Source organism: Plectropomus leopardus, chromosome 20 (genome assembly GCF_008729295.1).
Source record: "Plectropomus leopardus isolate mb chromosome 20, YSFRI_Pleo_2.0, whole genome shotgun sequence".
NCBI lineage: Eukaryota > Metazoa > Chordata > Actinopteri > Perciformes > Serranidae > Plectropomus > Plectropomus leopardus.
Genome location: NC_056482.1, coordinates 24810474 through 24834051, shown reverse-complemented (window position 1 = coordinate 24834051; position 23578 = coordinate 24810474). Strand labels below are relative to the sequence as shown.

The window sequence follows — 23578 nt, the reverse complement described above, 5'->3', positions numbered from 1 at the left end:
CTTAAATCAGTAATTGATAATAGACATAAATGGCGATAATTCGCAGGACATGTGCAGTGCTCAGATCATACACACAAACACATTTAAACACATGCACGCAGACAGAAGTTGCATAAATAGTTATTTAATTCATTAAACACACTGACTTTTGAACAGACATGCAGAAGACACTCAGTTTATCTGTCGACACCGTTAGTCACTGGGTTTGCAAACTGACAGTCTGATTACAGTAACACAATGTGTCATCGCTCTGATCGTACAGACTGACAGCTTGATGAGTTTTGAGGCCTCAGAGTCACAAACGTACAATTACTCAACCGCACACATCAAAGCTGTTTTCCCCTGCCGACACACTGAGGTATGTCGCACATGAAACGCAGCAGGGGCGTCCTGCTCGGTCTTGTACACCATGACCCCGGAGAATCATCGCTGTCTGATAATTTGAGTCTATAGATCACAAATGTCTTTGTCTTTAAGGATGTGTCTGTTGAGGAGTTGATGAGTGTTTGTCCGCATTAAACTGCAGCACCTTGTGACCTTGTTTCAGGGTTCACTTTTTATTCTTTTAAGTTTAATTTTTGAAAAAAACAAAAACGTTTTGGACATTTGTTTTAACTGAATATTATGATGTTCTTGCATAGTTTATTCACTGACTTCATGTAATTGTTTATAGCCGAGATTATTGTTATTAGTTCTATGTTGCAAACCTTGAGCTGTAAAAGAACATGGTGTGTTCGTGTCTGTGTGTGTGTGTGTGTGTGTGTGAACCTGGGTGATCTGGTGTTTTTTGGCTTACTGTAAAAGACGAATAAAGCAGCGTGAGACATGTCTGGGATAAATGTGTCAGGGCCCGCTGGATTAAGGTCTTACCTCAGTTTTTATCCACTTACAGAAATGTTATGCTTTTCTTGTGTATGAGATCATCCATTCTCTTGTGTTTATGCAGTGCTGAATCTAGCACATCTACATTGTCATTATTGTCATATTTTCTTTGTATTTGTTGCATTTTTTCCTTAAAAGGATAAGAGCTAATGAAAAAACCCACACAATTTAAGTAAACAAACAATGGCAACAGCATCAAATGAGGTCAGAAAGATGTTGGCCTCTCATGTTGGACAGAGATTTAATTTAGTTGGACAACATTTAAAATATCTACTGACATTAAAATTTGCGTAGTGCCGCCACATAAAACTGCAACTATGAAGGAAAATGTGTTTTGGGGTGAACTGTACCTTTAAGAAAAACAGTAATAAAGCATTAGTCTCTGGGATGTCTGTGAGATCAAGTTGGTATATATAAGTTTGTGTTTAATCATTTGTCTGTTTCTAGATCATAAATCTGAAAAAATAATGTGTCTAGTTTGGTGTATTAGTGCACTCAGATGTAAACAACCCTGCACCTGCACATGACTGTGTGTATGTATACAGCACATACCATCTGACAGACTCAGACACTTTATGAGCCAATCAAGTTTAATGATTGTGTCGTCTCAACTGCGCTGCAAGCATAAAATCCAAATTACAAGAGAATTCAGAGAATGCATGTCTGTCTGGATGTAACCCACCGCACCCCCTATTCATTTTTTTTATTTTTTCATAAAAAAAAACAAAAAAAACACGCCCTCTCAGTCTTATTTTCAAATTAAAGCCAGCAGGGTGTAAAACAAAATTATTTTCAAGCTATCTAAACAAAATGTGTGACCAGCGAACTTGGCAGAGAAAACTTCAATTGTCCTCTTCTGACCTCTGCTTTTTTCAGACAATAAAAATCAGACAGGACTTGTGCAGAGTCTGAATTTGATCTTGATTTATACAGTACACTCCTCTGTTCCATACCTCATATACTTCATATATGTTTACAATGCATCTATACTGTATTTTCCTCATCCTGCACCCTTGACATTGTGATTTTACAATTGTTAGTTTGGTCTAGTCTCCGCAAACATCTATTCTATATCTGTCTGTCCTGGAATAGGGATCTCTACCCAACAGCTCTTCTTGAGATTTCCTCAGTTATTCTCTTTTAATTTTTTGGTGGACTTATTTATATTGAGGGTCTAAGGATAGAGGGTGTTGTCTAATATATCTATTTTAATGCCAATTGCAATTATTCCACCAAAACTGGGCATTTTGAACCAAAACTTGATCTTTTCCTAACCATAACCAAGTTTTTCTTGTGCCTAAATGGAACCTTGTTAACCCCAGCATTGCTGAAATGTATCTGCAACACAATAATGTACAAAGGTAACATATCTTGGTTTGAAGAGAAGTACTATGACAACCTTTTTATTCTGCCTTTGGATTAAAATATGTATAAATGAGTCAATGGTGACCGTACCTTTATCTTTTCTAAGAGAAAAACTTGACTGAGTTCCTCTAAACATATAGGTTTACAAGATGTAAAGCTATACACACAGAGACATATTAAAGGTTGCATAAAGTTACTCACATACTTACATAACACAGACTGTTAAACACACACACACACACACACACACATGGATCAGTCTGGTGTCGCAGACAAATTCTCAATTATCCAGAGAGACATCAGTCAGATGATTTTCTTCTGTCTGTGAGGAAGCTGAATCACTGTCATACCACCCGCCACTATATGCTGCTGTTTTTTCCCAGAGCCTGTCACTACTTGTCCTTAAATTAACTTCGTACACTAAAGTGTGTGTTTGTGTGTGTGTGTGCATGTGCATATCTGTGTGTATGTGTGTGTGTGCTTGAAGGATAGAAGGAAAAAAGCACATTCACATGCTTCTGTCTGGGCTGTAAATGTCTGTATATCTTTATCCATGTATTTGTCTTTGCATTGTGCATGTGTGTGTGTGTGTGTGTGTGTGTGTGTGTGTGTTTGCCCCCACACCACCACAGCACCAACCACAGGAAGAGTGGGAGAGAGAGAGGAGAGGTGGACCACGGAGCGGTTAACCTCATGACATCACAAGCTCTGAGCCGATTGGCTGCTGCCCAAGGCTGGAGGGTTTATAAGCCAACCAGGAGGCTCGGATTCAGCAGCAGCATCACTGAGCAGCGAACAACATCCAGGAGAAACCCAGGAGATAAACTAAAGACAAAGCACGTCTGTCTGGTTCTGCTCCATAATCTGCAGCAGCTGAACTCCTGAAGCTTCCTCCGACTGCAAACAAGGTCAGAATGAAAACATGATGATATATTTTTAGTGTAGTGTTTGGAGTTTTTCTGCAGCACTGGTGGTGTGATGAGGTGGGTTAATATTTGTATAAGCTGTTGGAAATGTCCTTAATTTAACTCAGAAAATACAATTCAACATTTAGAAACTTGCAGCATAAAAAGGTCCAACGTTCTTTCATGCATTTTGCAATAAACTAGTCTAGTATGTGTACACCCCAGCATGCATATTTTTATTGGCCTCTTAGTTAATTTAAAGGAAATCTTAATGCTACATCATGCAGTGAAATTTCAGACAATGCAACAATTTGTTGAAGGCCTTTTTACCCATGCACAAAGCCAACTCCATGACTGGTTTCCCACTTTGGTATGAAAGAACTTGACTGGCCTGCACTGTGCCCTGAACTCATCCTCATTCAACCCCATGGGTATGAACTGGAGCACCTTCCTGAGGCTGAATGGGAACAAATCTGTGCAGACAGGTTCTAAATTCTTGTTGAAAGCCTTCACAGAGGAGTGCAGGCTGTTACAGCAGCAGATTAATACCCATGATTTTAGAATGACATAAGGTGAACATGTTGGGTGTCCATGTATTTATGGCCATGTTGTGTATTTTCTCTTCCAACTCTGTGAATATAAGTATTTAAAAGGTTGATTTTGCAAACACAACACTGCAAGAAATGTAATCAACAAAACTAGTACATTTTCTGTATTTTTTCCTTAACCTTTTCTAAAAACAAAACAAATCAAAACAAAAAACTATAAAAACCATGTACAGACAAATTCAAAAGTTTTTAAAAGCTTTTACAAAGCAAGTATAATTTGCTTTAATCCTGGCAGTGTGATATGCCATAAAAAGTGTAGTTTCTAGATTCTGGCAATTTTCTGTAAAAAAAAAAAACCAAACAAACAAAAACAAAACAGAACAAAAAACCTCAAACTCTGTCCAAACTGTTCCAAAAGTGTATAGAAATGTTTTTACAAAGCAAATATAATTTGACCCTTGCACAGTAATTTGCCTTAAAAGGTCTATTTTTCCGATAAAAATTCTTAAAAAAATTTTATCGGAAAAACCCTAATCACTGGTTTAGTGGTGTTCTTGATGCAAGGTGCATTGGTTTGGAGGTTAAAGAGTCAAACTGCAAACCTGAAAGTTATCTAACAAATGGCAACTTAATTTCTACTGATCTTCAGACACATTTGTTAAACATCAGCAGAAATCAAAAGTGAGTGTTGAGCAAACTCACATTAAACATATGTAGCCACAAGAGGGTTTGGTTATCCGCCATAAAAGCTCTGCAGTTTATTGCAGTTAATTACGATTTCTTTTAAAAGTCTTAACAGCTGCGGAAGTCCGCCTGCGATTGGTCAGAGGTGAAGCTGGCTGGGCAGATCTGATTGGCTGATTAGTATCTCAGTGACACAGAGGCAGGAAGAGGAAAGTGTGGGCAGCAGGAAACTAATTTTCGGGATTATATGTCATGTGACCAGGTCCAGCCCCAACTAACCACACTGAGTAAACACTCACACACATGCAGATTAACTCCCAGCTCAGTCAACAGTGTATTAACTAAAGAGATGAAGAAAGAGAAGATAATGGTTCACAAAAAGGGTTGGGATGATTTTAGGCATCCTGGTGGCACAAAGATTAAGTCACAAAGGTACTGATTGTTTGGCAAACTCAATACATCAGGCAGTCAGTGCTCCTGGCTAAGAAGCAGTCTGACCATTACCCCTCATAAAACCGCAGCTTGGCATTTTTACACTTTAGTTTGTGCTCAGATTTAAGAAAATAGGTCTGTTAATTGGGGAGTGGTGTAGGGGCTGATTGGCAGATTTGACTACTGTTAGAAAAAGCCAGGCTTACCATTTTTCACCGTACTTCAGATTGCATGTATATGAGCCAACTTTGTCAACGGGAGGTTGAGATGGATGGTGTGAAACCTTAGTGACACGGCAGCCAAGCTGTAGATGATTGTTAGACACCAACACACAAAAAAACTACTTGTTTTTGTTGAGACAGTGCAGTGCTTTCAGCCATGATCGTGCCACCAACAAAACATCTTCTAACCATAACCACATGTTTTTTGTGCCATGTTAACCACAGCGTTGTTGAGATGTGGAGTTTTATTCAATCCGCTACATTAAAACACTACATGTCTGTAGTCTGCAGAAATGTACACACCATCCCTTTTTCCGGCGATTGGGTTGTCAACGCAGAGCTACCTGTGTGTCCCCAACTTCAACCTCATCTTAAACCTAAACCCAGTCCTGACCTAAAAACCCTAAAACCAAGATTCAACCTTCAAACTAAGACTAAGTCCTCAAACAACACTCAAAAATGTCCATACTCTTGAGGTCTGAAACTTAAATTGGGCCTCTCAGAGATACAGAAATACACACACGCATACAGTCATATGGGCGTCTGTCATGTTTCTGCTGCGCTGTGGCTTTCCAGTTATAACCTGGTGAATTACACAGTATAGGACGAGTCCATCATTAAAGATAGACGCAGACACTCCCATAGCATACACGAAAAGAGAGAAACTTGTTACAATAAGAAAGGGGAATGCAGAAAAGAAAAAAAAATGTTTCTAAAGCTGCTGTTGACAAGGTTTAATAGTGAAAGGAGCGATTTATAATGCTGAAATTCTGCTTGTATTTCACTTTGGTACAGATGAAAAGTCATCTACTTCAGGAAAACTTTCAGTTACTGTGACTTTAAACAAATTCCAAGTCAAAAACAAACAATGAATCCCAGTAACAAGTTCTATTTCTTTACTTTAAGCCTGAAATATTTCAATACTCTCTTACTCTTTTTATTTATAGTTCATTTTGGCTCAATTCCACATACACTGTCCTGCTGCTAATCGAGCACCAAATGTGTATTGCTCCTTTTTTTGACACTAATTTTTGCAGAAAAAAGAAAAGAAAGAAGAAGCAGTGTGTACATCGACGTTTTTCATATTGCAACATCTCATTTTAATCTAACATAAAACTTAATACTTTCTCTAAGAGTGTTTTGAAGAGTGATTGATGCAAATATAAACAACACTCAGACAGTAGCACCTCGAAATGTTACTGTGTTTTTCCCCTTACATCCCACATTCATGTTTTTCTAAATCATACCTGTTATTTTCTACAATCTTTCGAATCAGAATCGCCCAGAAACATCCTGTCTCATAGCAAAATAAACCACGCATCAAAACGATGTGATTTTCTCGCTCTGATGACAGAGAAAAATGCTTTACTGAATTGAAACAGAGTTGTCAGGGACGCGTAACTACTCGTTAAGGGCTGAAATTAAAGACTTAATGACTTCCTGTGAACTACCACAGTCTCAGGAGGTGCCACTGCTAGTTAGTCATGTGACTGACCGTGCCGCCTCCATTTTTAGGAAGGAATCTGGGCGAGAGGACTTACTGAGGCTACACTAAACGGTCATTTTCAGTCTGACATGTCATTGTGTTTCCTGAAGTTATTACATCCGGATGAGTATTTTAGAGTCGAACAAGCTTTGTGCAGTCATGTTGTTTTATTGTGTTATATCATGATGTATTGTGTGACTTCACCCTGAATGTTTCTGGTTTTCTCCCCATGCAGACACCAAACTGTGACACAATGAAAGTGGCCATTGTTTTCGTTCTGCTCTTCGCCACAGTCCTCTGCCGGCCGGTGAGTCATTTTCTCTGTCTGACAACAGCATTTGTCCTCAGATCACACCACGTCCATGACTTCAGTTTTGGTTTTCTTGACTTTCTTTTGATTTAATTTGTACATATTTGTTTATTTTTAGGCGAGAAAAGTTTCTGTCAGCAGTTCAGAGAGCTCTGAAGAAGTGGTGAGTAACTGTAGAGAAAGAGATTTCAGTATTTCAGTAGTTCAGAAACAGCAAAATCTGATAAAACTTCAACTGCGCAAAAATCTGGGTTTTGCTTTTGTCAAAAAAAGAGTTGATGTGATTATGGGATATAAAAATGCCTTTAGTAATTAACTTTTGACAGCAAACATTTAACTTGACTGATCAGCTTTTTATGATGTTGCTATGTTGCCATAAATTTCCAAAACAACATAATTTGTCTTTGTGTCTGGACAGCATGAACACTGACACAAAAGAATAATTTAAATTTGCACAGTTGAAAGGAATATCTCAAGACCTAACTGTGTGTTATATTCCCCAGCTCAGGGGATTAGGGAAGCAACAAGAAGAATTTGGAGAAAGGAAGAAGACAAGCAGAAATAGTTGCATAAACTCAAGTTGTGATTTATTTATGAACAAGAAGGCGATAAATGTGTACAAAAAGTCCTATAAAAATGCTTTCTTTATAAGAAAGCAACACTACATTTAACAATAAATGACTGAACCAAGAGTTAAACACCCTCCTTCCAAAAAAAAAAAAAAAAGGAATGATCACTAAGTCTGGTGCACAAAAACTAGTTGCTTCAGTTTTCAGTTCAACACACAGCAGCCATACTGCCACACTGGCCAACATGCTAAGACATTTGGCTTCAGTCTTTCTATACTGCATGCACCTGATGAGCAGGTGTGCTCAATCACACTCTGCACATTAGTATAGCGTAGCCATACTGCCAACATCTGATAAAACTACCCTTTGAGTAGCCTGGTTTACTCGCTCCAAAACAGTTAATGGATTCCCTCTTTTTTTTTTTTCCATATTTAAAAATATATATATATTTTTTTAAACTGACAGTTAAATGGAAACACAACAGTTGACAGATGTGGTTATGTGTGCAGGTGAGACGACCAGCAGCTCAGCCCATCAGGAGAAAGGCGGCAGATGTTCCTGCAGCACCTGTGCAGGTAAATTATGTTTTTCATACAGTCATATAGCCTCTGCTTGTTTAATTTTGACCATTTCTTTTTAACCCCATTTCTTGTGAGTCCCCCAACTTTTGGTGGTATAGTGTCAGTACTTTGCCCCGATGCCCTGTTTCTGATGCACAGAGAGCAGGAGGAACATGCATTCAGCAGCAGCTCAAAAGCCTATTAATGTCATGTGACATGAATAAAGAATCAACTAAACAAGCAAAAAAACAATGAGAAAAAAAATGGAAATTAATTAAATGTATTGTGTCTATCTGATGTTGCAGAACGTTGAAGCAGCAGCTACTACTGAGTCAGACGAGAGCACAGAGAACTCTGACGAGGTGAGAGATGTCAAATCTATCAGAGCACATCGCCTTCAACAATCAGATCAATCTTATGTCTGGTGTCTACAGCTGTTCTGAGCTTATTGACTTTGCATTTTAATGATTTTTTTGCAGCAAGCAGCAGCAGAGGCTCTAGTAGAACTCAAATCTGACAGCACAGACACAACTTCATCCCCAGACACAGCCTCTGTCGACAGCCAGGACAGTGAGGACAGCGATGATGATGACGACGATGATGAAGCAGAGGAGAGCGTGAGTAAAATTACACTAATAACACATGTAGCTACATATACAGCATGTCGGGTTTGGTTTTTGGGTATGTAATTTTCAATCATCAGAACTATAGATGCCCTTCAGTTCGTCGCAAGAAACATTTTCAACCTGTTGATTTGCCCGATTGCTCCAATCACCAAATCATATTTTCAAAAAAACAGCTTTCTGACAGCCCGCCTCTTCCCTCTGTGTCTCCAGGAAACTGATGAGGATGAGTCTAGCGACAGCTCAGAGTCCGGTGAGTCCTCCACCCCCGCTCCCGCCACCGACGTCCCTGTGGTCGTCACAGAGGAACCTGCGGTTGAAACCACTGCCGAGCCCATCGTGCCTACCATCGTCACAGACTCAGGCCGCGGCGACAGTTTGGGAGGCTACCCCAGCGAATACAAGTCCATTGTCTATGTGGAGGACAAATCCTACCACAAGGTGCCTGCTCCCTACAAGTCCTACGAGTTTATGGGCAAGAAGATGGCCTACGACATGACTGAGGACAACGAGGTGGAGAAGTCAGTGAAGATGTACAAGGTACAGTTTGAGCTAACAGTGTTAGTCCGTCCAAAGAGTCCAAATTAAATTAGAAAAATAATGATGTACAATGTGCTGTGCACTACACTTGAGTTTAATAAGATTGGAGTGTCTGTATTTATGATTATTAAAAAAGATACCTTCAGAATTTCTAAATAGCCTGGTATACTGTAAAACTGCGATGTCACTCAAGCCTACCGTCAAACTGTCCAATAATCCCAAAATTGTATGTGAGCTTTTTGCAATACACCTAAAAATGTGGCTAAACTTTGCAAACTTCATAGCATGAATGGATTCTTCCTTCTCAGTGTAGCTGTATATACTGTGGCCACATAAATTACATAAACTGATCCCTCCATCCCTCCTTTGCTTCGTCTCCAGGCTCTCCAGGTCCACTCTGACCTCATGGAAGAGGACACCAGCACCCCCGAGGTGGAAAGCCAGGGCCTCGACGTCACCTCTGGCACCTCACAGGACCAGGACGTCAGCCCCCGCCAGGCCTCCATCCCAGAAGAGGAGGAAAGTGCTAGCGCCAGCGATGCCACCACCAGTGAGAGCTCCAGCACCCCAGAGGAGGAGGAGGAGAGCGCCAGCACCACCAGCGACAGCGCCAGCACCAGCCAGGAGTCAGAGGACGAGGAAAGCCAGAGCAGCGAGGAGGCCACAGCCACGCCCGGAGCTGCTGACAGCGAGTCAGACGAGAGCGATGAGAGTGACTCAGACGAGCAAGGGGCGGGACCAGACGCCACCACTGACATACCAGTGGTCATCACTGCCAAATAAGCATCCACGAAGTGGTGTCTGATAGAGTCACATAAAGAGCACACGCTGCATTCAGGTGCAAAGAGCCCCCTCCAGAGCCACTTTCTACTGTAGGGCCAAACAGGGACAGCCAAGGATTCATTCTTATTCATTTCAATGTGTTCTAGCAATATTTATGTGATAACTTGTGCAGAAATGCTTTTCCTTCAGGATTGTATTTAAATAAACCAATAACTCCTTCATCCTGTGGTCTGGTTACCCTGGTAAATCCAATGTTTGACCCTGCAGGGGAAAAGTGGTAGGATGTTGAAACTGCTACATGTAACAGGACTGACCTAATGACCTTTGCCCCCTCCACTCTCCCTTCTGTTACTGTGGGGTGAAGTCAAAACTGGAAATAAACAGTCCTGATATCTACACTAGCACAACACTGCATTTAATCAAAACTGCAATATGCAAACCTCCATTGGTTTTGTGCTTCCAAAGAGAAAATTGCACATTTTATTTAAATACTTGTAATCATTTCAAGCATCAGTTTAAACTTGACACTAAGTCATGCATTTGCTGCCTGTGTGGCTTGGCTTTTTTGCTCGCTAGTATCAACTCTGCTGGTGTAGATAAAAGGATGTAATCTAAGAGGAAGTCAGTATCTGTTACAGGGTTCAGTGAGATATAGATGCAGTACACACACACATAGATACAACACAGTCCTGTTCATTTGCACAGTTACCTACACTACATGTTGTTTGTCCCATGTTGTTTACTGTAATGTATCATATTGTACCTTTTCTAAAATATTAATAAAGTTCTTTTTCATAAAATGACACTGCTGGCTGTTTACATTTGTTTTAGAAGACAGGAAGGGTTGTTAGGTGAGAAGATTATGAGAAGAGATTTTCCCTCATAAGTCACAAAACAATATTGCAGCAGAGAGACAGGACATAAAACAATTAGTGTATGATTGTAATTTTCATAATTAAAGCAATATTAGGTCAAGTAACAATTCATTTGTTGGCGCAGACTTGACAAAAACATTCACTTTGCATGTAAAAATATCCTGAATATGTCAAAGTGAAGTTCTCTTTAAGCAGCAATGTTTAGAACAACCAGAGATATGGGAGTGATTTTGCCCAAAATTTCATTTTTGGAGCATCTAGTTTTTGTCAACAGTTCGTCTTCTCATCCATTTATGTCTTCCCTGCTGTCAGACGCTGTAGAGACAGATAAACGCACAGGGAGTTCAGACTGATTACAGGTTTCATATCGTCTCTGAACCCAAAACTGCAGCAGTGAAGCCCCTCAGGTTGAAAGACGAGACAGATAAAAGTGGGTTAAGACTGCTCGTTAACTACTAATCTAAGGGGTCTACGGAGTTTGCGTAAATAAACTGACAGTGATGTCTATGCAGGTACAACTAATGCAGTTTGAAAAGACAGTGTTAGCTTTTGTGCCTGGGTTTGCTTATGCATCCTTAATGAAAAAATGTTTGCTCAATCTGTTCCTCAATCAGCAGCAGTGACTTCATGATCACAGATCTTTCAGAGATTCAGCTTGATGAAAATTGGGCACTGTAAATCTGGTTTTCTGACACCTGCTAGGGTTCTTACTTTGTAGGTATTGTTGTAAGTCAGTGTAGCTTTCTTATAAAACTCAACACTTGATAAGGTCTTACAGCTAATGTAACAATTGCACATTTCAGTTTGCAGGTGAAAATCAGTGACATAGCTTGGTTTTGTATCCCTCTTTTGTTGGTTCAAGACTTTGACTTTTTGGTTAGTGATTGATGTTCTAGTCCCACAGATGTCGGCTTTGAGTTCTCCTGCCATCTCCTTCATCTTGGCTTCGTGCCACTCCTTCAGGGAGGGCCACTGACAGCTCATTCAGCGTTGGAAATACGCCTGAGCTTAGCTTTTATGTAGAAATCTAAAATAATAATAATAACAGGATAATAGGCTAATTTGTGATGCCTACAGTTATCCATGAGTCATAGTGAAAGCTGTGTAATTCTGCAGTGGGATTTGAGACACAGAACTGACATTAAATCAAGTCTTTCAAGACAGTCGCTATTTTTTTTTTTTTTAGCAAAACAGTGTGTTCAGAGTCCAAATTGTCAGTAAAAAGAAAAGAAAACATGTTTTTGATTTTAATAGACCAACCGCAGTTTTTCTTTTGTGGCACTGCCTTTAGAGGTTCAAGTCTCTAATTTAAAGTTCAGTGTTTACCAAAACTTAGCTGTCATCACTGACTGAATGTCATTTAGGGTCTATGAACACTGTCAGGTCAAAGATTGCAATTAACTTAATAGTCTGACATAAATCAGCCAGCATTTTTGAACATTTCTTTGATTTGAAGAAGGCACCTCATTCTGTGGCATTCGGCCTTCTTGTATGTAGTAAGTGTGCTGTATTTTCTCTTTCTTATTTTTCCCACCACAAGAAAACATGAGCCTGCTACATCTCTACACCCTAAAGTAATTGTTGAAAATGTAATTCCAAAACAGCATTTATGTGCTGCTATAACAGCCTCTATTCTTTTGGACGTAGGCTGTCCACAAAATTTTGGAACCTGGTTGCAGAGATTTGCATTCAATTAGACTTTTTTTTTCCCAAAGCTGTTGAACTGAGTAAAAGTCTTTGCAGACCAGTCAAGCTCCTTCAAATCAAACTCTGAAGAGCAATTTTTTAGTGACCTGGCTTTGTATACAGGGGAACTGTCAGGCTACATAACTGTCAGGCTAAGGTAGAACATCATCTACCCTAACCCCTAACCCTAACCCTAACCCTTGCCTTATATGAAGGATTAAACAGTTTCACATAGCAAAAAACCTAATATCCCAAACGCTGGCAGACTGCAATTTATTAGTTTTCTCACTAGATGGGGCCACTTCATTGAAACACTATTTGCAGCTACTTCTGGTCCACCCTGCCTGCTTTGAGGGTTTAGTAGTGCTATTTACAATGCCCGACAATCTGTCTCTCAAATGATTTGCCTCCTCCTCCAAGAAGTACAAAAGAAGATGTTCTATTGTGACAATGAATTGTCAGTTCACCCACATTTCATTACCAAAGTTTCTCACTCACCCTGGCAGAGAGTTCATGTCCCAAGAGACTGAGATTTTTGTCTCTTCACCTTTCATAGGGATTTTTTTTTTTTTTGATAGGATGTAGGGCCAATAAACAGACCTACAGTGACAGTGAGGTCTGTAGATTATCCACAAAAATAGGGGTATTCTTTACAAAAAGAATATGTTGCTGTTGAAGCATTAAAACATCATTTTTGTAATGCTATGAACAGTATGATTTAAATTCTATCTGCCTAGCTATATTGGAACAGTGGCCTGTAAAACTAAAACCACAAATCACATAATTTAGATACCACTAGATGACTGTAAAAATACCTTACACGTAAAACAGACCACTAAATGTGTCATAAAAAAAGAATCCTTAATTCCTGATGTTTACACCATATTCAAAAAGTAAACAACATCCTCTTTTTCTGCGTCTCTAAACCACTGGGTTAAGACCACATGAGGAGTCACTTCACCATTGGAGATTTCATATTTGTTTTTACTTAAAAACACATTTATTTTAAATATATTACTGTCTTTAACTAAGGGCCATCGCATTTTTATTTACACACTCATGATTTTATAAAGTATGTCAATTCCACAGTAATTTAGATATTGAAAGAGAAATCATATCTTTTATTTACAACACATAAACTCATACACATTAGAAGTAAAAACAAACAAACGACATTAAGGTGTTGTTTTCAGCCCTTCAGGCCATATTTAATTTGGTAAAAGATGAATTTATAACCCATAATTAAAGCAACCCACTGTGGCAGTAATTCTGTCTTGTTAGCGCTTGTCTTTGGTGAATAAGATAAACAACACACCCTTCACAGTTTAAAAACACATTGCTGTGGGATACACACTCTGAATACTTCGTGCGGAAGAATGACTTTTTATTTTCGGGCAAAATTCCAGTGCATTATAGAGTACTTATAATTGTAACAAGAATGTAAAATACAACAAAGTACAACAATAATTCAGGAGCAGATCTATGTGGAAATACTGACACTGAATATATCTGGCACATTGAAAGATGCACCTGACTTTTCTGCTTGTACTTTCCTGGTCAGTTAATACTTAAATGTAAACATAAGCGTGTTTATGTAATGATACCATACAGACATATCTAAGTGGTCTCTCCATTAAAGTTGCTCTGTAATACCACATTTTGATGGCTGAAACACTGCAGATCATATACTGTAAGTGAAAACAATCATGAGTAGAGTTACATGAACATGCATAACCTCTTCATGAGGCCTATCCAAATTGTGATCATACTCTGCAAAAGCTGTTAACATGTGCACAGAGACATCGGGTTATACATATTCTTCGTATACATCTCAGTTTCTTTAAGGTCACTCCAGCTGGCATATTTGGGTTTCTCATAAAGAGAATATGGTGTTTACATGTTCAAACACAAACCAAATGCTCCAAAGACTTGCCCATAAACGGGCTTTTCATGTCCATGTAAACACACAGTGTAATCTCAATAATATATTTGGATGTACATTTAAAAGAAAAGTTTTTTTTAAGATTTTTGTTTTGCTTTTGCCTTTATTTTATAGGATAGCTTAAGCATGACAGGGGGAGAGAAAGGGAATGACACGCAACTAAGGGCCACAGGCTTTGCACATGAGGAGCCAACTCTACCAGGTGAGCTGTCAGACACCCAAAAATTATGCATCTTTTGAAAAAATCTGCTTTTGCACAAAAAATTACTTCAACATAGCATTTTTAAATTTTTCATCCAGTGGTCATTACTGGACTTAAGGCATCTTAAGGCAGTTAGCGATTGGCACAGTTGCTAAAATGTTAGCATTTTGCATTTCTACAAACCACCAATATGGTACATTTGCATATGCCAAAAGTATCATAGCAACATTTCTAAAGTGACATAGTATATGAGCAGATTTTGTCATTTGGAGGTTGAAGTTGAAAGCCATGGTTTGACACCAATAAATGACAGAACTACTTGTGATTTAGTGAGTGATTGCTTTAGGGACCATACATGGGTGTGGCACAAAGAGCATGAGCTGAGACATATCTTTTGTAGCAAGACTTGTGTCCCCAAAACCAATTATTTTAAGACAAAACATGATATTTTCCTGACCATAACCAAGTGTTTTTTGTGCCTATACCTAACCAAATGTAAAGTTTCAATGAATCTGCGACATAATAACTTGCATCGTAATTCCTAATCATGAGGCACTGACAGAAGAGCTGGCTCTCAAGCCGAGGAAACAACGGGCTAAGGGAACATAGGGTCCAATTTGAATGAAAAAAAATGCATGGGTGCCGGGGGAACATGGGGCTGAACTTGTCTGTACTTGTATGTTAACCTTTTTGGTACTAAAATTAAGAAAGCCCACTGAGTTTTAACCCTGGCAACTACAATAGACTCAAAAATGTGACCTGAAATGACACATTTTGTTAAGTTGTTGTTTGAAACACAGCTGTTTAGTTGTCTCCTCTGCTTTCTGTGATGGGAGCTGCAGTTGGAATCTCCAAGGTAACACACTGAGTCACACTGCAGGGTGTTGTGGCAGCGTCAGGTGTGGCTGGCTGTTGCGTTGTCACTGTCACAGAATCGGTGGTCATTGTGTCTGGCTCAAAGGTGGGCGTACTCCCGTCTTCTGTGGTAAAACTTGTGCTCATTGTGTCTGGCTCGGGGGTGGGCGTTCTCCCATCTTCTGTGGTAAAGCTTGTGCTCATTGAGTCTGGCTCGGGGGTTGGCGTACTCCCGTGTACCGTAGTGGAGGATGTCATGGCCGTGGTGGTCAGATCGGTGATTAGGACTTCCTCAGAGGACTCATCACTTTCTGAAGATTCTCTAGATTCTGACGACTCCCTTGACTCATCTGACTCTGAAGACGATTCTTCGCTAGAAGATTCAGGAGACCGAAACCAGATGTTATTCCTGTCAAGCCATCTCTGTTGCAAGTAATTGTCAACAATGTCAGCATCATGGTGCCGACGCGAACCGGTCTGTGGAGAATATCAAATGAAAGATATTAAAACATTGTATGATTCAGCAGCATCATTTATGTTTGGTGCCGATGCAGGAGGTATTATGTTCTTTACATTGTGTAGTGAAGGAAAAAGTTATTAATTTTTGCTTTTTAAAAACTTAAATCACAATCTTTTCCACACCTTTACAGTACCAAAACCATACTGTGGGTTGGCCTTAAAGAATTATATAATTTCAATAATGGAGAAACTTGGAGTTCATGAAGGGCCATTCTACTTAGTGAAGAAAATAATACTAATAATTATTTTGTAATTTTTTAAGACCTTGGACACGAGCTATGATTACATTATCATTTTCTATACTGAAAGCATTAAATGAGATAGGAATAAGCCAAATATATACAAAATCCTCATCTATTCAGGACTCAGGAGTATTTTTAGACTGTTTCATTTCTACTTTTACTTAAGTAAAGCATCTGAGTACTTTTTCCACTAGAGGGTGAAAAATCTGATACTCATAATGTAGTAATTTTAGAGCATTATGTGTAATGATGAAAAAAGAGGCTGTATGGGGCCTACTAGAGTAAAGGTGTTGTGATAACTAAACTCAAAACAGTAAAGTAAGTATATCATCAACAAAGAAACAGCACTGAAACAGTTTACAGAAAGAGGAACTCAGACGACACCACACATTAAATACAGGAGGAAAGATTTAAAGTAGAGTATCTCAACTAGAATCTGTTGATATTTGTACTAAATCCTGAAGTTTAACTCTTAGCACAGGATTGAAAATGTCACCTGTAAGGGTGACACAACACAACACTAAGAAAACTAAGTGGAGGAAGAGCAGTGAGGGAGGAAGATGAGGGAAGATTCATATGCAGCTTTGTGGTTAGCTTACGGGTCTCGCGGAGACTGTTGTAGACAGAAGAACGATGACGAGGGCGGTTGTCAGAAGCTCCATCTCTGATTGGTTCTTGTTTACAAAGGAGGTAAGCCACAAACAAAAACAACTTCATTAAAAAACAGGCAGAAACAAGCACTGTCCAAGGTTAGGCATAAGAATCAGATTTATGTTGAATAATCTAAAATAAATAAATAAATTAATAGGTAAATGCTCACATACTTGGTGAGAAGTTGCTCGTAACACATCATAAGATATAAGTTGAAACTAACATAAATCAAAATTACATGTAATTGACAAAATAAACATAACATCTTACCAGTTTCCTGTGGCACCAGATATGCTCTGTAGCTCCTTCTTATTTTTCTTAAATCTTAAATGAAATCACTGGGATTCTGTGCAGCTGTGATCAATCTCAGTTTCACTCTAAAAGATGTCTGACCTCCATGCAGGACTGGCAGCTGCTCATATATGCTGGCCGGACAGAGAGGCTGGGCTGGGCTGTGACGGCAGGGGACCTGAGGGGAGGATTGGGTAAGACTGGGTTGTGAGGAGCTGGAATAGAAAGGAGGGGCAGGATAGGAAGTTTACCACACACATACAGATCACCTAATCGCATTCATGAATCAGTGGAAAGATAATTAATTTTGAGTCAAGTATTTTCTTTGGCAAATGTACTGATTACTACTTGGCAACATGCTCATTGTTTTGACGGGCTGTGCAAAAGAGGATGGAAGAACTGAAGAGTCAATTAAATCAACAAAAAGTTTTGATGCAAAATATGAAAAAAGAAATTGTTGCCTCTGTTTGGACAGATAGAAATAAGATTACAACAGCCATTTTGAAGCATTGGTTGTTTTCCATCCAACCAGTTTCAGTCCAAGCTAGTTAACTGTAAACACCTACTACTTCTAAATCACACTTTATGATTTTTTTTACAACTCATAAACAGACCCTAGCGCATTCAAACATTTGACATCATTTTGTGTTTACTTTAGCTCCATGCAAAGTAACTTATTAAGTCTATTTGACTGCGTCGATGATGCAGCTGACACGTTTTTATAACTGCTGATTTATTCTACTGAGTAAAATATGATGCCAAATTTAGCCGAAGACCTCATCAATACTAAGTAGTACATAAAAATACCTTTACATAATAATTTTTATACGAAATCTTAGAAAATGAGGGTGGGTCAGTAACTCATTTATAGTTTAAATAGCTAAATTCAAGTCAAATACTTCTCATCGGAATATTTACAAAAATAGAAACATCCTTCAACAAAATCCATTACAGTATCAATAAACTGTCTAAAACACTGACTACAGTTAAACTAAAACGAAGTCCCACTGATTACATTTTGACTGACAAAATAAAACAAACCCTACAATGTGACTTTAAAATAACTACAATTTTCAAGAATTTAAGACTATAACTAAATCTGAAATAAGTGTGAAAATTAGTACTGCAACTGATTTGCACTCCAATAAACTGCATCAAATGCAACCTTTATTTAACTCAGCATGTCAGAGAGGTCATTAGAGGCTGCTGTTTATCTTGATGTGAACACAAGTGTGTCATCTGCATAAAAAAAAGGAGGACAGAAGGATTGGCTCTGAAAGTCTTTTAATGCATGTGGACAAATACTCCCACAATTTGGGTGGAAAAATGTCTTACATAGCAACATCATCTTTTAAAAAAAGTTCTGAAAACTCACGTCCATATTGGACAGCTTAGCTTCGTGGGATTTATGTCTACTGTGAACATGCAATGCAGGAAAAAGTGTACTTTTTTATGTAGCATGAAAGAAAGAAAGGTAAGAAAGATGGGAATGGACACATCGGATGTCTTATTTAAAATAAACTAAACATGTTTGCTTTTTTTCTTTTCTTTTTAAATCTGTAACAACAATCCTTATTAAATATGAACCATATCATAACTGCCACGTGCTGATATTTTAGAAGAAAGACATTTTCAAAAAGTTGGGTTTGTTTATTATCATGATTTTTGCAGAATTGTTTGATATCAATATTCTGGATAGGTTCTTGGTTATGCTCAGTGCCAATAACTAAATTGAAATATGACATGGTGATAGGAGGCAACTGGAAAAAGTCAAGTGGAGACAAAGGTCTGAATGAGACGAAAAATAATCCAACATAAAGACTGACTCTGTGAGTATTGAGCAGTCAGTGGAATGTTACAGTAGAGTCAGAGAGCAGCCAAACTTTGATCAGACCTGTGCGTGTGTGACACCACCGTCTTACTACATCGCTCTGAAACTTTCCCCCTCCTGTCTTCCTCTCCCTTCTCATGGTTAAAACACCTCAGAGTGAATCATGCATGAGCAAAATGAATCACAAAAGGTTTCATATTAGATGTTTAAGGACACAGATCAGCACAGTAAACAAGCCTGAAAAAATGACATTATTGAAACAAATGTAAAACCAACTGAGGAACCAGCATTAACATTAACAAACATTTACGTGTTTGTTCAAAAACAGTAATGCACCAAGCCCTCTATCAATGCAACTGTGATTAATTAGCACACTAAATGACTATTTAAAAAATAGTTTTTGCAATTTTTGGCTCTGACCCTGTTTTCCTTCCCAGGTTATCAAGTATAGCCGCTTTGTCACGCCCCCTCAGCGTGTCATATTGACGTGCAGGGCATCATTTAGTGTGTTAATATGATGCACAGTAGTCTCCTGGGTAAAAGTGTTGTAAAACATGGTTAATGTTATGCAACAGTTGCAGTTAGGCAATGCAGCTACTGAGTTAGGCGAGAAAAAGGATCATGTTTCAGGTGTTAATGAGTACATTTGTTATAGAGTTATGACGTAATTAAATGATGAAATTACATGCCACCCGTACAATGGTGTTAACTTTTGGTTTCACATGGTAGAAAAACAGCATTTCCTGGGTGATATACCTATCTTTTTCACCACCCCAAAATATTTTGCTCGTTTATCCGGTCAGTTGACCTCAGCATCAAATGGATGCTGTGGATGGCTTTTTTACCGGAGCTTGTAGAAGGCCTTGTGTGTCTAATCAAGATGCTAAAAAGAAAGGCTTCATCATTGGTGTCCCACCCTGAGGGGCATGACAAGTCATTCAAATTCAAACTAACATGGCTATTTAGACGGCTGGTGGGAAGCCAGTGAGGGTTCTCGTCTTTATTGCTACTCTGGTGTCTAAACAAATACAACTGCACACATGACTGTAACTGTCTAAACTGGTGGTAAACGCACACACACACACCAAAATGTATCCATCATCGTCCCAACACACACATCGCATGTCTCCAACAGTATGAGACATAAAACCACTTCCTACTGTAAACACATCTTCATTCAAGTATGCACATGTGAAAGTCTTCGTGCAGGTTCGCTGCATCTCTTCTGAGTCAGAAACAGCGCTGGAAAATTTTAAACCACATCTCTTGCACTTCATCCAGAGCCACTCAGGGGAAAATCCAACCCTGGTCAATTATTACCGTCAGCCTACCACAGTTTTTTGTTCAGACACAGGAAGTGCTCAATTAAGTTTTTGGGTGTCCTGGTTGATTTGGGAAAGTAAATCGTGTAAGTAAGACAGCTTAACTTTTGTGAACGGTTAAGTAATATTTTAAAAAAACACAATAGAAACCTTGATGATTTGAGAGCTGAGCAAAGGTTTTAGGAGTTGACAGTAAAAATCTTAGACTACTTCCTCTTTCTGTTCTCTGATATTACGATTAGGATCTCTTATTTTAACTTTCTTCCGTAGAATATTTAAAGTAAAAATAAGTAGGCTGTGGCTCATTGTTGGGTGCTGAGCATCTCCCATAAGTGTCTTTCTCAAGAAACGCCTTACAACATTTCCTGAAGATGGTGACAGCACTGCTGATCTCTTTAGCAACACAGATCTGCCTCATTCGTTGGTTTTTATTTTAAGTATCATTACTGAACCTTATAGTGACAAAGTCTGTCATCAAGCCAAGAAAGTTGTTCGAGGAAAAATGACAAAATTTTAACCATAACTTATCTTTACATGACCCACTGATCCTTAAATAAAGATATCATCTTAAGTGCATATATGGAAATCATTGGGATGGTAATGCTTCCATTTTTTTAAAACAAAGTATTTTAATGGTCTTATATTTTTGATAAACTCTCCCATAGGAAATGTAGGAAAACTACAATACCCCTCTGTGTACATGTCACAATAATAGTCAGCTACATAATCCACTGGCAACATCTAGGGCAGTTTTCTTTTTTTTTCTGTAGTTTACATATATCATTGTTTCTTTTTTCCTAACATACTCACTTTACTGATGAGTTTTTCAAGTGGGCAATATGCCATGCTGAATTTAGATTAAATTATAGTTTCATTTTATATGACAAATTTAAATGGACCCCCTTGGCGAAGGTAATAAGCCCGAAACTCCTCTGCTTTGTAATCAAGAAACTGTGCTGTCAGGACCTGCAGATACAAACCAAAAATGAAGAAAGCACAGTTGAAATGTGGCTTAATGGAATGTTTTCATTAAGTCTAATTAGTGATCTGTCTGTGTCTGTCTGTGTGTGTGTGTGTGTGTGTGTGTGTGTGTGTGTGTGTGATGATCTCCTTGTTGTTAGTTTTTCATTTCTAAATCACACGAAGTGACATGGTGATAATAGTCCCATGTAAGTAGGGCTTTTAAATGGAATTAGTGAATTCTAGCTTTTTGACAACCAAAACCACTGGCATGAAAGCTGCAACATAAAGAGGGATTTAACACCAGGTTAAACACAAGAACATAACAATTCTTTTCTTGAAAACAAAACAAAACAAAACAAGAAAAACAAACAAAAGAAGTGGGTCTTGTGTCAGGGACTCAGGAAAAGTGTGGACTGAGTGATGAGTCTCTTATATAGACTCAGTCCACACCCCAACACAGGTGTCCTCAATCAGCCATCTGCCATCAGCCAGTCAATCGCTGCAGCGGCACCTACAACACATTGATTAGACACACACACACACAAGCAAAGCAGTAGCACAACGTGTAACCATGCCCTCTCTTAAGATGGCAACCACACTGGCGACATCATAACGTGCACGGGAGGGCAACAGCAGCCAACATTTTCACGACTGATTTTTATATTGAAGTTGTTAAAATGACATGTCATGTGTTGAAGAGGACATCATGACTTGTTAGGGATTCACAATTTAAAGCCCAGGACTTGGCACTTGACTTGGGATTTGAGACTTACTTGAGACATGCAAAACATTATTTTGGTCCTACCTGTTAAAGTATTTTTTTCAGCAGTGCATCTTGTATGTCATGAAACCTGGTGATTAGTGACATCTGCTGGTAATAATACTCATGTGCAACATACAGTAGATACACATACAGTGGCAACATGGAAAGAGTACTTTTGTGCTCCGCGTGCAAGTGTCTGGATCTAAATATAACACTGTAAACACAAATAGTAATACTCCTTTAAACTCATAGAAAATACCTGTGGTGAAATGTAACCAAGTGCATTTACTTGAGTACTGTGCTAAAGTACATGTGCTTGTTGTTTATTTGTTTATTCTATTCTTTTCATGCTACTTTGTACTTCTACTCCACTACTTTTTGGAGGAACATTTTGTACTTCACTACATTAATCTGAAGGCTTTAGTTTCGAGTTACTGATGAATAGATTATTTTGATTTTTTTGCATAAAAAACCTACAAGAAAAGCATATAAAATAACATGTTTGCTACATTTTAAATTACCAAAATGTCTATATGCAGCTGAAACAATTAGTGTATTAATAAATTAACTGATTAATTAACCACTGTTTTGCAGCTGTGTTTGCTTAACATTCAGTAAACATTTTAGTTTTCTAATTTATTTTGAATTAGCTTTTTTTTCTTTAAATATGTCATCATTGGGTACTTTTACTTTTAATACTTTAAGTTCATGTACCCAGTTATACTTAATTACATTTAGTTAAGCAACATTTTCAATACAGGACTTGTACTTGGGACAGACTATTACCACAGTGTGGTATCAGTACTTGGGTTTGAATACTGCACACTACTGCTAAATACTGCAACTTTAATATATGGTCACAATGAACTAGTAATGCTATAGTTGATTATTTTATCTGGTTATGTGTACTATACATAACTTTCTGCAGAATCGTATACATAGATGATCTTCTGTGTCTTTATATTTATGCACACCAGGTGACGTCTAATGGTAAATATTTCCAAGACAGTCATTTTTGAGTGAGTTTTATGGCATCATGAGTTGCCATCAGCTCCAAACAACCAAACATCATTATTGATGTAGCAAGAAAAATAAGTCTCAAACGTAAAAACTGTGTTTTGCTAAAGAGGAACAGTGTTCATTATGCTTTTCTAGGTGATTTGTGTTGAGATATTTATGTTGCAGCTCAAACAGCTCTGTACTGCTTTTTGATGATGTATCTCTGAGTTAGTGTGTTTTTCATATACTTCAAAAATGCAATGAACATATCGCATCAATGCAAAACCAGAAAAGTTTCAGTTCATTAAAAAATCCCCCAAAGTATTTTGCAGTTCTGACTCATTATTTGCAACCACATCGCCACTGATTGATTTGTAGATAATTGCACAGGTATGAGAGTACAGTGGTTTACTTGCTAAAAGAAGTTAATGCTTCATACGACAAAACAGATATCAAAATCCATACAGCTATCATAATGTATCTCCAATGTCTCCCTCTCTTATCTCTCTTTTCAGCTTTTATTACAACA

General features: G+C 38.4%; 2 protein-coding genes across 2 annotated transcripts; one reads left to right on the top strand and one right to left on the bottom strand.

Moving 5' to 3' along the window:
• The first annotated feature begins 3035 nt into the window (after nt 1-3035).
• Nucleotides 3036-10711, top strand: spp1 (secreted phosphoprotein 1). Its single transcript, XM_042509581.1, has 8 exons — nt 3036-3155; nt 6759-6830; nt 6952-6996; nt 7912-7977; nt 8268-8324; nt 8442-8579; nt 8799-9125; nt 9507-10711. The coding sequence occupies exons 2-8, from the start codon at nt 6777-6779 to the stop codon at nt 9906-9908; spliced, it is 1089 nt and encodes a 362-aa protein (XP_042365515.1). The 5' UTR covers nt 3036-3155; nt 6759-6776; the 3' UTR covers nt 9909-10711.
• Nucleotides 10712-13836: 3125 nt separating this feature from the next.
• On the bottom strand, nt 13837-17294 carry LOC121959757 (endochitinase A-like). Its single transcript, XM_042509234.1, has 3 exons — nt 17151-17294; nt 16829-16903; nt 13837-15945 (listed from the first exon to the last, which is right to left on the bottom strand). The coding sequence occupies exons 2-3, from the start codon at nt 16889-16891 to the stop codon at nt 15418-15420; spliced, it is 591 nt and encodes a 196-aa protein (XP_042365168.1). The 5' UTR covers nt 16892-16903; nt 17151-17294; the 3' UTR covers nt 13837-15417.
• Between the last annotated feature and the right edge of the window lie 6284 nt (nt 17295-23578).